A 19,236-nucleotide genomic window follows, 5' to 3' on the forward strand; every position below is an offset into this window, starting at 1 on the left:
TCTCATCCGAGCTAGTTTGTCCCTCGCCGGCCGCCGCCTCCGCAATGCATGTCGGACCTTCCCAATATGGCGGCGTCCGTACCGCTGCACTGAGGAGGTTGCCGTGGCCGGTTTTTTGGGGCGGGAGAGTGACAGGAGTCTCGGGATGGATCTTCAGAGTCCGGTCATCGGTCTCGGAGACGATGAGGAGATCGAGATCAACGACTGGAACCTGCCGTCCGCCTTCATGGATAAGCGGCACATTGAGAAGATCGAGGGCAGCAAGTCCCTGGCGCAGAGCTGGAGGATGAAGGATCGGGTGAGCGGGGGCACCCGGGGGTGAGGGGTCACAGCTGGGGACGTGGGACCTCTGTGGAGGTCGCACTGTAGTCGGGTCGTGTAGCTATGGTGACTGGACACATGACTGGGGCCACTGACAACCTATGACCCTTGACCTGATACAGGTCAGATTTAGGTTAGTGACCCTGAGGGTCTTTCATGTATTAAGGGATTCAGTGTCACAGGTGGAGGGTGACCCCAGCAGGAAGAGGTCTGGAATCTTCTTAAAGGGGAACTCCACTTGTCACCAGATGGTTACTACATTGCTCACAAAGTAAAGCTGTAAAGTCCTGAATATTTTTGATATTGTGTTCCTGTTATACTTTTGTTTAAAGGTCCATATGGAAAGTAAAGTTTAAAATTTTGCTATGTGACGTCTGATAGGCAGAAGTGCATTGTGGGAATGTCACAGCAAGTACTGAGCGGAGGTCTAAGGGAGGCAGTGTTAGGGGTTTAGGACCCTCATGTTGGTGGTCTGGCTTGCAGTTCTGGGCAATGCTGGTTGGGGGTCCTGTGTGATGCTGGGTGAGGGGGGTTGAGGTGGGGGGGTTCTGGTTTATCATCGAAGTCACTGGATCCCCCTGCAGGTGCAATGTACAGCCGCAGTGAGACTGATGGTATAGGCCAGTGGTGGGGAACCTATGGCACGGGTGCTAGAGCTGGCCCTCGGAGCCTTTCTGTGGACACTTCACCTTCATCCCAACACAGTTTCCCAGATATGACTCAAGGTTTCCTCCTGTGGTCCAATACATCCCAGGATGCGCCATGTTTAGCGCCATTTTAAAGTTACATATTTGGCTGCCAGGACTACAGGAGGAGCGGGAAGGGGTGGATAGAGATGGATTGTCATTTGAGCTCCTGCTCTGGGTTTCCTGATTCTTCTTCTTCAGGAGGGAAGCTACACTGGTCTAGGCCCTCTGTCAGTGTGACAGCCCGATCCTGCAGGAGTCATGTGTGCAGGCAGAGCTCTCTGCTGCTATAGAAGGTCCTGCACTCCTTATGCACTTGGTGTCCAGTCACATGAATTATCGGGACCTCCTGTGGCAGAGAGGAAACATGAACTGGCTGCTGATTGCGACCCAGGGAACAAAAAGTTTCATGCATAATTATATGCATGAAACTTTTTCTGTGCTGTCTAGAGGTCTGGTGGGCTAGTGTAGTACCCGAGTGGCGCACTATGTGTGTGCGGCTGGCATGGTACCTGAGTGGTGCTGTGTGTGCGGCTGGCATGGTACCTGTGTGGCGCTGTGTGTGCGGCTGGCATGGTACCTGAGTGGTGCTGTGTGCGGCTGGCATGGTACCTGAGTGGTGCTGTGTGCGGCTGGCATGGTACCTGAGTGGTGCTGTGTGTGCGGCTGGCTGGTACCTGAGTGGTGCTGTGTGTGCGGCTGGCATGGTACCTGAGTGGTGCTGTGTGCGGCTGGCATGGTACCTGAGTGGTGCTGTGTGTGCGGCTGGCATGGTACCTGAGTGGTGCTGTGTGTGCGGCTGGCATGGTACCTGAGTGGTGCTGTGTGTGCGGCTGGCATGGTACCTGAGTGGTGCTGTGTGCGGCTGGCATGGTACCTTAGTGGTGCTGTGTGCGGCTGGCATGGTACCTGAGTGGTACTGTGTGTGCGGCTGGCATGGTACCTGAGTGGCGCTGTGTGTGCGGCTGGCATGGTACCTGAGTGGCGCTGTGTGTGCGGCTGGCATGGTACCTGAGTGGCGCTGTGTGTGCGGCTGGCATGGTACCTGTGTGGCGCTGTGTGTGCGGCTGGCATGGTACCTGTGTGGCGCTGTGTGTGCGGCTGGCATGGTACCTGGGTGGCGCTGTGTGTGCGGCTGGCATGGTACCTGGGTGGCGCTGTGTGTGCGGCTGGCATGGTACCTGAGTGGCGCTGTGTGTGCCGCTGGCATGGTACCTGAGTGGCGCTGTGTGTGCCGCTGGCATGGTACCTGAGTGGCGCTGTGTGTGCCGCTGGCATGGTACCTGAGTGGCGCTGTGTGTGCCGCTGGCATGGTACCTGAGTGGCGCTGTGTGTGCGGCTGGCATGGTACCTGAGTGGCGCTGTGTGCGGCTGGCATGGTACCTGAGTGGCGCTGTGTGCGGCTGGCATGGTACCTGAGTGGCGCTGTGTGCGGCTGGCATGGTACCTGAGTGGCGCTGTGTGCGCGGCTGGCATGGTACCTGAGTGGCGCTGTGTGCGCGGCTGGCATGGTACCTGAGTGGCGCTGTGTGCGCGGCTGGCATGGTACCTGAGTGGCGCTGTGTGTGCGCCTGGCATGGTACCTGAGTGGCGCTGTGTGTGCGCCTGGCATGGTACCTGAGTGGCGCTGTGTGTGCGCCTGGCATGGTACCTGAGTGGCGCTGTGTGTGCGCCTGGCATGGTACCTGAGTGGCGCTGTGTGTGCGCCTGGCATGGTACCTGAGTGGCGCTGTGTGTGCGCCTGGCATGGTACCTGAGTGGCGCTGTGTGTGCGCCTGGCATGGTACCTGAGTGGCGCTGTGTGTGCGCCTGGCATGGTACCTGAGTGGCGCTGTGTGTGCGGCTGGCATGGTACCTGAGTGGCGCTGTGTGTGCGGCTGGCATGGTACCTGAGTGGCGCTGTGTGTGCGGCTGGCATGGTACCTGAGTGGCGCTGTGTGTGCGGCTGGCATGGTACCTGAGTGGCGCTGTGTGTGCGGCTGGCATGGTACCTGAGTGGCGCTGTGTGTGCGGCTGGCATGGTACCTGAGTGGCGCTGTGTGTGCGGCTGGCATGGTACCTGAGTGGCGCTGTGTGTGCGGCTGGCATGGTACCTGAGTGGCGCTGTGTGTGCGGCTGGCATGGTACCTGAGTGGCGCTGTGTGTGCGGCTGGCATGGTACCTGAGTGGCGCTGTGTGTGCGGCTGGCATGGTACCTGAGTGGCGCTGTGTGTGCGGCTGGCATGGTACCTGAGTGGCGCTGTGTGTGCGGCTGGCATGGTACCTGAGTGGCGCTGTGTGTGCGGCTGGCATGGTACCTGAGTGGCGCTGTGTGTGCGGCTGGCATGGTACCTGAGTGGCGCTGTGTGTGCGGCTGGCATGGTACCTGAGTGGCGCTGTGTGTGCGGCTGGCATGGTACCTGAGTGGCGCTGTGTGTGCGGCTGGCATGGTACCTGAGTGGCGCTGTGTGTGCGGCTGGCATGGTACCTGAGTGGCGCTGTGTGTGCGGCTGGCATGGTACCTTAGTGGCGCTGTGTGCGGCTGGCATGGTACCTGAGTGGCGCTGTGTGTGCGGCTGGCATGGTACCTGAGTGGCGCTGTGTGTGCGGCTGGCATGGTACCTGAGTGGCGCTGTGTGTGCGGCTGGCATGGTACCTGAGTGGCGCTGTGTGTGCGGCTGGCATGGTACCTGAGTGGCGCTGTGTGTGCGGCTGGCATGGTACCGGAGTGGCGCTGTGTGTGCCGCTGGCATGGTACCGGAGTGGCGCTGTGTGTGCCGCTGGCATGGTACCGGAGTGGCGCTGTGTGTGCGGCTGGCATGGTACCTGAGTGGCGCTGTGTGTGCGGCTGGCATGGGACCTTAGTGGCGCTGTGTGTGCGGCTGGCATGGTACCTGAGTGGCGCTGTGTGTGCGGCTGGCATGGTACCTGAGTGGCGCTGTGTGTGCGGCTGGCATGGTACCTGAGTGGCGCTGTGTGTGCGGCTGGCATGGTACCTGAGTGGCGCTGTGTGTGCGGCTGGCATGGTACCTGAGTGGCGCTGTGTGTGCGGCTGGCATGGTACCTGAGTGGCGCTGTGTGTGCGGCTGGCATGGTACCTGAGTGGCGCTGTGTGTGCGGCTGGCATGGTACCTGAGTGGCGCTGTGTGTGCGGCTGGCATGGTACCTGAGTGGCGCTGTGTGTGCGGCTGGCATGGTACCTGAGTGGCGCTGTGTGTGCGGCTGGCATGGTACCTGAGTGGCGCTGTGTGTGCGGCTGGCATGGTACCTGAGTGGCGCTGTGTGTGCGGCTGGCATGGTACCTGAGTGGCGCTGTGTGTGCGGCTGGCATGGTACCTGAGTGGCGCTGTGTGTGCGGCTGGCATGGTACCTGAGTGGCGCTGTGTGTGCGGCTGGCATGGTACCTGAGTGGCGCTGTGTGTGCGGCTGGCATGGTACCTGAGTGGCGCTGTGTGTGCGGCTGGCATGGTACCTGAGTGGCGCTGTGTGTGCGGCTGGCATGGTACCTGAGTGGCGCTGTGTGCGGCTGGCATGGTACCTGAGTGGTGCTGTGTGTGCGGCTGGCATGGCACCTGAGTGGTGCTGTGTGTGCGGCTGGCATGGCACCTGAGTGGCGCTGTGTGTGCGGCTGGCATGGCACCTGAGTGGCGCTGTGTGTGCGGCTGGCATGGCACCTGAGTGGCGCTGTGTGTGCGGCTGGCATGGCACCTGAGTGGCACATAGTGTTTATGGGGAGGAGGGGGCTGACATGGTATTGATAAGGGAGTAGTGCTGTGTGTGGACATTACCCGTGGCACTCCTGGCATGGTTCTCACCATAATGTGGATTTTTGCAGTGCTGTGTAATCTGTGTGCGCTATATGAAGGAATTATTATTCTTATTGTCTTATTGTCAAAGTAAAACTTGATCTGACGTCTTATGAACTAGATGGACTCTATGTTTCTTTACAGATTTGGTTCTTTTATATACAGACCATATTCTGGCCAAAACCCACCCGCTGCCCCGGGGGCTGGAGTCCTGGCACCAGTACTTAAAATGAAACGTGTCCCTGCGCCAAGTGGGACAACATTGTATACATCATCTGTCCCCCTGGGCTCCAGGACTCTTGGTGTCGTACATTACTATGTAACCAGCAGCGTGTAAAATACATCCACCATCTGCTGCCGTATCACACTGGGTGTTGATAAGGGACATTTTGAGGTGTCTGGTTCGTATTTCGGTATGAAAAATGTCATTAAGTATATAAAAATGGGTTCCCTTACTGGGAATGGGAGTGGGTGCAGGCGGCACATGTTATCATGGAGAATTCGTGGGAGCATTAGGCCCCATGCACACGACGGTATAAAAACGGCAGTATATACGGCCGGAATACAGCCCCATGCATTCCAATGGGCAATACAACCATCCATGTACATGGCCGTATTGTACAGCGCACCGTGAGGCGTATTAAAATATAGAGCATGTCCTATGTTCCACCATATTTCAGTTCATATGGCCCATAGAAGTAATGGGAACGTATAAAATACGTGCTAAATACATGCTGTATATGGCTGTGCACCGAATGCTGACGCGTTTACGTGCAGTATCCAGAACCAGTGGGAGGTGCATACTGTCAGCCATCCATCATCTGCCAGCCCCCCATATTTTATACGGATACGTGCAATACGTCCCATATTTACGGACAGAATACAGCTGTATATACAGAACAGAAGAGACCATACGGTCGTGTGCATGAGGCCCTAGTCTTATGACCAGATAGTAGGTGATGTCTATAATCATCATCTTGGGAACAAGACCGCATGTAGGTCCTCTAGAGGTAAACGGCTGAGGCGCATGCGCAATGAAGTGAGATACATTGTCAGTCACTACATTAGTGCAGGGAGCTAAGAGCACAGCAGTGTGAGTACACCTCCCAGTGTATTTGCAATTCCTGAATAAAAACCCATATATCACAGTCCTGCTGCTACTAACAACATACAGAAAAGTATGATTGCACCTCTTCTCCAAGAACAACACCTAACACTGTCTCGGCCAAACTTCTGTCATATCCCTTTAAATCTTTCACTGTTTCTTAAAGGGATTTCTCGCTATTAACAATTCAGCATTTCATGTGCAAGCGCCGATGCTCCCTCGTGGGAGAACTTTAGTATTGTGACCCTGAGGCTGTAAAAGACTTTTAGGCTTTGCTGCTCCTTTACCAGAAATACTGAGATGTGCACCCAAAATGATGCGGTATTAATATTAGGTATTACGTAAAATAATCAGAAATCTTGTACAGACTATAGTTCTAACCATTGAGGCGCTCATAACCCTGCGGTGTGCGGGCGCTCAGGACGCTGCGGTGCTATAGAAAGTGAATTGTACGTGTGATATACTGGGATGTGCCCAGCATTTAATGGCGCTTTGCTTTGAGGAAGCTGCCACGCAGTGTGAATTACACGAGACATCCGCCATATAAATGACATTTAATATCGCATTCCGTGCTGGAAAACATCCTTTACAGGTCTCCTGTCATCTCCTCCCGCAGCCAAGCCGAGCGCGACTTGTGTGTCGCATCCTCCTCCTGTGTTTCTTAATTGAATAAAGAGAAGAAAAAGGTACAAAGATTAAAGAAGGTGTGGCCAATAATGTTTTAGTTTAATAAGTTCTGCTTTGTCACATTGTACAAGGGTGTTTCGTTCTTCCTTTAAAGGGAATCTACCCCCAAAATCCATCCTGATAACCCAGGGACAATTACTCATAGACCCAGGCACCGTGACTGTGGTAATCTTCTTATATTTATTATCCATGGCCTCCTTCCTTCTAAGATCGACTTTTATAATTATGCTAATGAGCCTGAAGGGCTCTTGGGAAACTTACCAGAGCTCGTTAGTTTGGTAGCTCCACAGGCTGTTCAAGAAAACTCCCGTCCCCCCCTCTGTGTGAGATGACATCAGGCAGAGGGAAGTGCTTGGGGGGGGGGGGGACAGTGTAACATCCGTTGAAGCTGCGTTCACCTGTTCCAGCTGGATTACGTTTAAAAATGCTACGTGGACGGAATGGGGAGACAAGCACCCATTGTTCTGCAAAACACTGGGTGCTACTTATGGATCGCATGCGTTAGAATGTAACTGCATATGTTATTGGGCCGAGCCCCGCCCGCGTATATTTGCATTGCGTTTCGAAACGCAGTATAAATGGAACGTTTTAATTCAGTCTGAAGCAACAGCGTTGAGCTGGGCTCTGAAAATTCTCCAGTCTCTCCTCTTCTGGCTCATTAGCATAATTTTAAATGTAGATTTTAAACGGAAGGATGCCATGGATAATGTTCCTGGTTTATCAGGTTGGTACTTACCCTCCAGGTTTGGGTCGATATGTCTGATTGTACAGGCTGGTGTACTGTTCCAGGACTGTCATATAGTCCCACAGCCTTAAAGGGGTATTCTCATCTGGGCGTTCACATTTCATTAATCTGCCATACATAAACATTTCTTCAATTTAGATGTTATTTAAGAAAATGTTCCTATGTGAAGATAATTTCTCATAAATGTAGTGATATGGTCCCTTAGAAACAAGACTGTGTCCTTGGATACGGCCACCTCTGCTGGAGGGATTGCATAAAGACAGAAAGGGTGTTTGTATATGAAATGTCTGGGAGTTACTGCAGGTCCCACAGCCGTCCTGTGGTAATGATCGCTGAATCCAGGTGGTCAGGCAGGACTCCATAGCGCACGTCTGGCCAATGTAAGGTGGCCGTATCCGAGGAAGCTCATTTCTAAGGGACAACGTGGCGACATTTATGAGGAATTATCTTCACACAGGAACATTTGTTTTAATAACATCCAATTGAAGAAATGTTTCCATGTGGCAAATGAATTTAATTAAGTGTGAATGCCCAGACGAGAATACCCCTTTAATACATGAGCCACAGCCGTCCATCATAGGGGACCCGCTGTCAGACCAATCTGGACTTTAGACTTTCTCGTACCTGGCGTTGAATCCCCTTCAGTCAGGTGGAACATGTGCAGGTCATTAGTCGTCAGACTTTTGTCCTTGTCAGCTTGACGGTTACCTTCTCGCTAAGCTGCCTTTGACATTTCCACTAATTAATCGTTAGATGGTGACTAACGGCGCGCTTTAATGAGGAGATTTACTGGAGAGTTCCTGTTCGGGATCTGGGCCACCATCATGACGCCGCTGACAGCACCCGACGCGCACGTCTTTGAGACAAAGGACGTTTGAAAGCCTAGAGCAATGATGGCGAACCTTTTAGACGCCGAGTGCCCAAACTACAACCAAAACCCAAGTGCCAATGCAACAATTTAAGCAGTAACTTATTAATCCTTGTTCTGTCACAGGTTTAAATTGTATAGGCGCCTGAGGACACCAATACAGTAGAAGGAAGGAGAAGAAGTTTGGATGATCATTGTAGCTTCCTTCTAGGGTCTTGGGCTGCCTGGGACTGCAAGTGGCCTTGAGTCCTGTCTGGCGAACCCTGCCCTGGGGTGATGGCAAGGGTGCCCACATAGAGGGCTCTGAGTGCCACCTCTGGCACCCGTGCCATAGGTTCGCCACCACTGGCCTAGAAGATGAGGAGGCCTTGTGTCTGGAGAGCATAAATACCTGATGAGTAAATGGAGCTTCACGGACTTGAGGGGTGGGGGGTCCAGTTGGCGGCTTCCTTTAGAACAAACTTTATCAGTTTACGTTTACCCCTGATAAACATTCTTCATACAAAATTTGGAGAAATGTAATTGTTCCATTGGGTAACGGCCATCCTTATGCAGCACCAACATATGACAAAGTCTGATACGGCTTCTTGATGAGAACTCAATGGCTTGTAGGCGAGTTTTATGGAGAACAAGCCCCCAAATAAACGCAATAAGTTGCAAACCATCAGGAATCGCGATTATTTTCTACTTTATGCCACTTCCGCTTGCTATGGGGGCGTGGCTTACGGCGCAGCGGGACAGAGAGGCGCTGACCTTCTTCGCGCCTGCTCTCTCGATAGAGACTGCGACTGCAGCCTGAACGGTCGTTAATAGCGCAATTCTACGCCAGACCGGAGCCTCTTGATGCATCAGGATGGGGCTTTCATCATACAACGGTGCATCATAAATGTCCCCAACTATGTCCATAGAAACATATTGCAGAATGTGGATATATAACTGTACCAAGTACACAGACTCCCAAGTTTCCAGGCAGGGAGTCACTTTAGCTGAGCTTCCATTGAAATGAATGGTAGCTGGTCAGCAGTACCCTCTTATGACCACTACATAAAGAACGGCACTGTCTGCTTCCCATTCCATAGGATCTTTGGGGGGGATTGGTTATTGGACCGACATAGATCTGGAAGGAAACACATTCTGCAAATATGTTATTAGTATTTTTAGCGTGATACAGCCCTTTAATTTTTAAAGGGATGGATAATGGCTAATCAGGGCCTGCAGTAACCCATTTATTGCACAATGGCTGCTGGTAAACCCACAGTAATTTATACTAGCACAATCCACAATAATGTCATTTTCTGCTGTAGATTCTTGTAGCGTATTCAGCCTTTGGTCCACCCCCCTCTGCCAGGCCACAAGACAACCATTTTTGGACTGTATTAGTCCTGCAACATGTGTCCCAAGGCCTAAATATGTTTTGTGGGCTGGAGGCTTATTTTGGCCTCAGGACTGGGCAATAGCACAAGATTGGGAGGGGGGGGGGGGGGTGCGGGAAACTCAGCACCAGTCAACTGTTCAAGGCATCCACGGTGCTGAAACCAATACAGATAGTTAAAAATGGTTTTCCTCACATCCCCATAAATCAGCTTTATCTTATATTACCTGCTCGGCCAGCCCCTCCCTCTGCCCCTGGTCGCTTCTCAGCATGCCATGTGACCAGGGTGATGTCATCTAAGGTCCTTTACCCAGTTACGTTTACAACATCTACCCCATGTTTGTATCTGATCACATGAAATCACAGCAGAATCTGTGGACTTGTACTCCTCCCTATCCTCGGAGGCTGCTGTGATTTCATGTGATCAGATACAAACATGGGGTAGATGTTGCAAACGTAATTGGGTTTGAGGACCTTGGATGACAGCACCCTGGTCACGTGACATGAAGTGCCCAATGATTTAACTGAGCTATTTTTCAATGTTCCAGCAGCATGTCCTAGCAGTGAGACCTGTCAATCAGGAACAAGGAGGCGGGGCAGTGCAGTGAACACTGCATATAGCGGACCCCATTACTATCATTGGACTCAAATAGGGTGAGTTGCGTATTAGTTTACAGACTGATTTTTACATTTTTTTTGTAACCTTGCAGCCATAAGGTGATAAGGGCAACACTTTTTAATTATAGTCTTTATTGGGCAGGTTAGTGGCAATGGTAGGTTCTCTACCGGGCTCTAGGCGCTGTATAGGGGCTATGCTGGTGTCCTGTATATTTGTTCCTATTCACTGGATGTTACAGTTCTGCGGCTTCTGGTTCCGTCCTCTGAATATCTCTCCCCCCTAGAAAACGCTATAACCTGCTCTTTGTGCTCCTCCGAGTAGCAGAAAAGCCTAAAAACCGTGTTAAAAAATTCACGTTTTTGCTCACGTGATTAACGTTCATTCATAAAACAATGTTTGATCCGTGTCTTTCCACCAGATCCGACAGTCGGCAGCAACGCGGAGACGTCGCCTTCTGCCCGCGCTTTGATGTATTATGTATATCGGATGTTTCATGCATTTTTTTTTTTTTTTTTCATTTGTAGATAGAAAAATTTTCGTTTTCAGCTTTGAACTGCGACTTCAGATTTTGAGGCCGAGATGTCATAGAGAATCTTCCAAATGCACCCTAAAAATAAGGACGGATGAAGTTGTTGTCCCTGTTCTCACGGACAACAAATAGATGAGCGTCGCACTTGTATGTGATTATTTTACGTCCGTCCCATTTACTGCAGTGACATTGTGCTGCATTACCGGCGATGACCTGCACACAGGTGTGGCGCTGTTTAATGGAGATATCAGCTAGGAGTCCAGTAGGGCTTCACAATATTGAGTCCTTTATTGAACGGTTCGTTACATCACTGGTCATGTTATGTCACACAGGTGCACGACTCGTTAGTATCACACAGTAATCTGAGCTGTGTTATAACGAGTCGTGCACCTGTGTGACATCACACGTCCAAGGATGTATAACGAGCCGTGCACCTGTGTGACATCACATGACCAGGGATATAACGAGCCGTGCACCTGTGTGACATCACATGACCACGGATATAACGAGCCGTGCACCTGTGTGACATCACATGACCAGGGATATAACGAGCCGTGCACCTGTGTGACATCACATGACCAGGGATATAACGAGCTGTGCGCCTGTGTGACATCACATGACCAGGGATATAATGAGCTGTGCGCCTGTGTGACATCACATAACCAGTGATATAAGGAGCCGCGCACCAGTGTGACATCACATGACCAGGGATATAACGAGCCGTGCACCTGTGTGACATCACATGACCAGGGATATAACGAGCGTGCACCTGTGTGACATCGTGTGACCAGGGATATAACGAGCCGCGCACCAGTGTGACATCACATGACCAGGGATATAACGAGCCGTGCACCTGTGTGACATCACATGACCAGGGATATAACGAGCCGTGCACCTGTGCGACATCACATGACCAGGGATATAATGAGCCGTGCACCTGTGTGACATCGTGTGACCAGGGATTATAACGAGACATTTCATCCCCTACCTGAGGGGGCTGGTAGTTTATTGGAGTAAAAGCTGGTGACAGGTCCCTTTATATGGGTCGCCGCCTCTGCTCCATTAAAGCAGCGTGTATGTTGGGGGACGTTATCCTGTGGATATTTCATTTATCCCTTTGAGACGATTAGCTGGTATAGGGAAAAATGAAGTGAGTGCTGGATGAAGTGGTTCCTATAGCCAGGGGTAAAGGCAGGTATAAGTAAGAAACAGTGCCCCTCCAGGGTACAGGCTGTGTGTGGAATTGCAGCTCAGCCTGAGACGGATGATGTCCTGTTCTGTACAATGCGGCTGAAGTACTTGTCACAGGGACCTTTTGTCTTCCCCCTCTCCTTTATTTCCACACTGTTCCCTGCTATCTGGATGTGTCTAACACGTACGCTCCCACTCCTTGTGTGAATCATCCTGTAATCCATTTACTTCCATCTCACTCGGTCATCTTCCCGTCCCCTCTTCATCAGGTCTGTGTTGATAGTGACAGCGACAAGTTGAGATTGCCCCCAGATTCACGATTATCTGCTAATATTGTCACATGAGTCCGATCCCTTCACTAGACTGAATCCTTATATAATTAATCCTGGACGTCTCATCTTCACGGGATGTGTGTGTCCTGGTGAAGCTGTCAGGATGATATTGCGTACAACTGTCCCGTAGTGTCCTGCCGCAGTGCTATACCATAACGATTAAAGATCATCTTATTTTAAGGGAACCTATTACCAGGTTTTACCCCACTAAAATCCCAGGTAGGGGATGAAATGTCCTTACGAAAATTCCCTTTGTTGTGTGAAATTTGACCATTTTTCCGATTAAAAAAAAATGTATCTCTAAATCGTGGCAAATTTGACTCGTCACCTTATTTTCACGAGATGAGTCAAGTTTAGCGGTTACAGTGGGATTGTCTCTTCAGAAGCCCCTATCTTCTGTTCTGTAGCACCTAAAGACATGCAGCTAGTGTCATAACAAAGAGAAGGATCTTATCTTTCAAATATCATCAGGCTTATGGTTCTGTGAGCCACAGACCTAGCTAAAGGCATAGGTGGCGAATTATGGCAAAAACGGGCGTATAAGCAGTGATTTAGTCGTAATTCAGTTGGAGGCTAGTGCTCAATTCTGCACCGTGTCCATCCTAGCCGGAATCCTAAGGAGGCCGAAGTCTCCTAATAGATCCGGCGTGTGGTCCCTAGTTGGAAATGCGAGCTGCAAATAAAGATCCAGTTTCTGCCTATTTTATAACTACCTGTGTGTCCGGTTACATAACTCCGATACATAATCAGAGAAACAATCAATGATGGAAGCTGAAAGATGAGATTCTTATCTTTAATATGACACTAGGAGCATGTCTCTAGGTGCTACAGAACAGAAGATAGGGGTTTGCAACCACTAAACTTGACTCGTCTGAAGTGAAATGAGTCATATTTGCCTGACTTTGGAGGAGATTTTTATAAGATTTGACAAATTGTAGAAAGGACATTTCATACCCGACATGAGGAAGCTAGTAATTTAGTGGGGTAAAGCCTGGTGACAGGTTCTCTCCCCAATCAGGACTGAGTGCAAGATATACTTTGTACTTTTGCTAAATCTCATCTCAAATTTCCGGATGTTTTGGGACGGCGTGTCCGAGTGTCCGGTTTTGTATCAATGTGCTGTATATTCTTCCAGTCTTGCTTTATGCTTTTTATAGGGTGACTCCTAAATTATGTTACATGAGATCAGGGGATATCGGCCCAAAGCGGTTACTCCCCGCAGCAAACCGAGGAGCACATGGATTTTATGTAAAGGAGGCAGTAAAGTTAAACATCATCACATAAAGCTGTAAAAACCTGCTATAAAGCGTCTATTTTATATGTTGTCTCTTCATTTATAGGTGGAATTTGTCGTTTTAGTAATTCAAGTGTTTCTTCCGTGGAAAACAAGATCATCTAATCTATTCCTGTTTATTTACTCCGTATCGACAATTGGATTTTTCCACACTAGGATTTGTCTCATCTACAGCAGACGAGACATAAAGGAATACAATAAAAGATAGCACCATTGTTTACTATGACATCATCATTACATCACTACTGACCATAGATGATGTCACAGCTTATCTCCTCCTCCTCCCTGTACAATGACCTCTATATAGATAACACTGACCCATCATTACATCACTACAGACAATAGATGATGTCACAGCTTATCTCCTCCCTGTACAATGCCCTCTATATAAATAACACTGACCCATCATTACATCACTACTGACAATAGATGATGTCACAGCTTATCTCCTCCCCCTCCCTGTACAATGACCTCTATATAGATAACACTGACCCATCATTACATCAGTACTGACAATAGATGATGTCACAGCTTATCCCCTCCCCCTCCCTGTACAATGTCCTCTATATAGATAACACTGACCCATCATTACATCACTACTGACAATAGATGATGTCACAGCTTATCCCCTCCCCCTCCCTGTACAATGACCTCTATATAGATAACACTGACCCATCATTACATCAGTACTGACAATAGATGATGTCACAGCTTTTCTCCTCCCCCTCCCTGTACAATGACCTCTATATAGATAATACTGACCCATCATTACATCACTACTGACAATAGATGATGTCACAGCTTATCTCCTCCCCCTCTCTGTACAATGACCTCTATATAGATAACACTGACCCATCATTACATCACTACTGACAATAGATGATGTCACAGCTTATCTCCTCCCCTCCCTGTACAATGACCTCTATATAGATAATACTGACCCATCATTACATCACTACTGACAATAGATGATGTCACAGCTTATCTCCTCCCCTCCCTGTACAATGACCTCTATGTAGATAATACTGACCCATCATTACATCACTACTGACAATAGATGATGTCACAGCTTATCTCCTCCCCCTCCCTGTACAATGACCTCTATATAGATAACACTGACCCATCATTACATCACTACTGACAATAGATGTCACAGCTCATCTCCTCCCCCTCCCTGTACAATGTCCTCTATATAGATAACACTGACCCATCATTACATTACTACTGACAATAGATGATGTCACAGCTTATCCCCTCCCCCTCCCTGTACAATGACCTCTATATAGATAATACTGACCCATCATTACATCACTACTGACAATAGATGATGTCACAGCTTATCTCCTCCCCCTCCCTGTACAATGACCTCTATATAGATAACACTGACCCATCATTACATCACTACTGACAATAGATGATGTCACAGCTTATCTCCTCCCCCTCCCTGTACAATGACCTCTATATAGATAACACTGACCCATCATTACATCACTACTGACAATACATGATGTCACAGCTTATCTCCTCCCCCTCCCTGTACAATGACCTCTATATAGATAACACTGACCCATCATTACATCACTACTGACAATAGATGATGTCACAGCTTATCTCCTCCTCCTCCCTGTACAATGACCTCTATATAGATAACTGACCCATCATTACATCACTACTGACAATAGATGATGTCACAGCTTATCTCCTCCGCCCTGTACAATGACCTCTATATAGATAACACTGACCCATCATTACATCACTACTGACACTAGATGATGTCACAGCTTATCTCCTCCCCCTCCCTGTACAATGCCCTCTATATAGATAACACTGACCCATCATTACATCACTACTGACAATAGATGATGTCACAGCTTATCTCCTCCGCCTCCCTGTACAATGACCTTTATATAGATAACACTGACCCACCATTACATCACTACTGACAATAGATGATGTCACAGCTTATCTCCTCCCCCTCCCTGTACAATGACCCCTATATAGATAACACTGACCAATCATTACATCACTACTGACAATAGATGATGTCACAGCTTATCTCCTCCGCCTCCCTGTACAATGACCTCTATATAGATAATACTGACCCATCATTACATCACTACTGACAATAGATGATGTCACAGCTTATCTCCTCCCCCTCCCTGTACAATGACCTCTATATAGATAATACTGACCCATCATTACATCACTACTGACAATAGATGATGTCACAGCTTATCTCCTCCCCTCCCTGTACAATGACCTCTATATAGATAATACTGACCCATCATTACATCACTACTGACAATAGATGATGTCACAGCTTATCTCCTCCCCTCCCTGTACAATGACCTCTATATAGATAATACTGACCCATCATTACATCACTAATGATAATAGATGATGTCACAGCTTATCTCCTCCCCTCCCTGTACAATGACCTCTATATAGATAATACTGACCCATCATTACATCACTACTGACAATAGATGTCACAGCTTATCTCCTCCCCCTCCCTGTACAATGACCTCTATATAGATAACACTGACCCATCATTACATCACTACTGACAATAGATGATGTCACAGCTTATCTCCTCCCCCTCCCTGTACAATGACCTCTATATAGATAACACTGACCCATCATTACATCACTACTGACACTAGATGATGTCACAGCTTATCTCCTCCCCCTCCCTGTACAATGACCTCTATATAGATAACACTGACCCATCATTACATCACTACTGACAATAGATGATGTCACAGCTCATCTCCTCCCCCTCCCTGTACAATGTCCTCTATATAGATAACACTGACCCATCATTACATTACTACTGACAATAGATGATGTCACAGCTTATCCCCTCCCCCTCCCTGTACAATGACCTCTATATAGATAATACTGACCCATCATTACATCACTACTGACAATAGATGATGTCACAGCTTATCTCCTCCCCCTCCCTGTACAATGACCTCTATATAGATAACACTGACCCATCATTACATCACTACTGACAATAGATGATGTCACAGCTTATCTCCTCCCCCTCCCTGTACAATGACCTCTATATAGATAACACTGACCCATCATTACATCACTACTGACAATACATGATGTCACAGCTTATCTCCTCCCCCTCCCTGTACAATGACCTCTATATAGATAACACTGACCCATCATTACATCACTACTGACAATAGATGATGTCACAGCTTATCTCCTCCTCCTCCCTGTACAATGACCTCTATATAGATAACTGACCCATCATTACATCACTACTGACAATAGATGATGTCACAGCTTATCTCCTCCGCCCTGTACAATGACCTCTATATAGATAACACTGACCCATCATTACATCACTACTGACACTAGATGATGTCACAGCTTATCTCCTCCCCCTCCCTGTACAATGACCTCTATATAGATAACACTGACCCATCATTACATCACTACTGACAATAGATGATGTCACAGCTTATCTCCTCCGCCTCCCTGTACAATGACCTTTATATAGATAACACTGACCCACCATTACATCACTACTGACAATAGATGATGTCACAGCTTATCTCCTCCCCCTCCCTGTACAATGACCCCTATATAGATAACACTGACCAATCATTACATCACTACTGACAATAGATGATGTCACAGCTTATCTCCTCCGCCTCCCTGTACAATGACCTCTATATAGATAACACTGACCCATCATTACATCACTACTGACAATAGATGATGTCACAGCTTATCTCATCCCCCTCCCTGTACAATGACCCCTATATAGATAACACTGACCAATCATTACATCACTACTGACAATAGATGATGTCACAGCTTATCTCCTCTGCCTCCCTGTACAATGACCTCTATATAGATAACACTGACCCATCATTACATCACTACTGACAATAGATGATGTCACAGCTTATCTCCTCCCCCTCCCTGTACAATGCCCTCTATATAGATAACACTGACCCATCATTACATCACTACTGACAGTAGATGATGTCACAGCTTATCTCCTCCCCCTCCCTGTACAATGCCCTCTATATAGATAACACTGACCCTTCATTACATCACTACTGACAATAGATGATGTCACAGCTTATCTCCTCCCCCTCCCTGTACAATGACCTCTATATAGATAACACTGACCCTTCATTACATCACTACTGACAATAGATGATGTCACAGCTTATCTCCTCCCTGTACAATGTCCTCTATATAGATAACACTGACCCATCATTACATCACTACTGACAATAGATGATGTCACAGCTTATCTCCTCCCCCTCCCTGTACAATGCCCTCTATATAGATAACACTGACCCATCATTACATCACTACTGACAATAGATGATGTCACAGCTTATCTCCTCCCCCTCCCTGTACAATGACCTCTATATAGATAACACTGACCCTTCATTACATCACTACTGACAATAGATGATGTCACAGCTTATCTCCTCCCCCTCCCTGTACAATGACCTCTATATAGATAACACTGACCCTTCATTACATCACTACTGACAATAGATGATGTCACAGCTTATCTCCTCCCTGTACAATGTCCTCTATATAGATAACACTGACCCATCATTACATCACTACTGACAATAGATGATGTCACAGCTTATCTCCTCCCCCTCCCTGTACAATGACCTCTATATAGATAACACTGACCCATCATTATATCACTACTGACAATAGATGATGTCACAGCTTATCTCCTCCCCCTCCCTATACAATGACCTCTATATAGATAACACTGACCCTTCATTACATCACTACTGACAATAGATGATGTCACAGCTCATCTCCTCCCCCTCCCTGTACAATGACCTCTATATAGATAACACTGACCCATCATTATATCACTACTGACAATAGATGATGTCACAGCTTATCTCCTCCTCCTTCCTGTACAATGACCTCTATATAGATAATACTGACCCATTATTGCATCACTACTGACAATAGATGATGTCACAGCTTATCTCCTCCTCCTTCCTGTACAATGACCTCTATATAGATAACACTGACCCATCATTACATCACTACTGACAATAGATGATGTCACAGCTTATCTCCTCCTCCTCCCTGTACAATGACCTCTATATAGATAACACTGACCCATCATTACATCACTACTGACAATAGATGATGTCACAGCTCATCTCCTCCCCCTCCCTGTACAATGACCTCTATATATATAACACTGACTCATCATTACATCACTACTGACAATAGATGTCACAGCTTATCTCCTCCCCCTCCCTGTACAATGACCCCTATATACATAACACTGACCCATCATTACATCACTACTGACAATAGATGATGTCACAGCTCATCTCCTCCCCCTCCCTGTACAATGTCCTCTATATAGATAACACTGACCCATCATTACATCACTACTGACAATAGATGATGTCACAGCTTATCTCCTCCCCTTCCCTGTACAATGACCTCTATATAGATAACACTGACCCATCATTACATCACTACTGACAATAGATATCACAGCTTTTTTCCTCAATTTAATGTGTTGACTCCAGTCTATGGCCTTAAAGCTGCTGTAAAGCACATCACTAACTGCTGTAAACTAAGCAGAAGCTACATGACAGCTGCCATTAACAGGAAAAAAAACTACAAATCAGAAAACCAAAACTGATTTTCAATAAATCTCTTCTATT

General features: G+C 48.0%; 1 protein-coding gene across 2 annotated transcripts in view; it reads left to right on the forward strand.

Moving 5' to 3' along the window:
• The first annotated feature begins 19 nt into the window (after positions 1–19).
• RPTOR (regulatory associated protein of MTOR complex 1) overlaps positions 20–19,236 on the forward strand; it is a 171,744-nt gene continuing 152,527 nt past the window's right edge. For both annotated transcript variants that reach the window (XM_072112476.1, XM_072112477.1), the window contains exon 1: positions 20–298. In XM_072112476.1, the coding sequence (XP_071968577.1) occupies positions 146–298 (153 nt within the window). In that variant the 5' untranslated portion in view covers positions 20–145. The remainder of the gene's footprint in view (positions 299–19,236) is intronic.

The sequence above is a fragment of the Engystomops pustulosus genome, chromosome 6, assembly GCF_040894005.1.
Source record: "Engystomops pustulosus chromosome 6, aEngPut4.maternal, whole genome shotgun sequence".
In the NCBI taxonomy this organism is placed as follows: domain Eukaryota; kingdom Metazoa; phylum Chordata; class Amphibia; order Anura; family Leptodactylidae; genus Engystomops; species Engystomops pustulosus.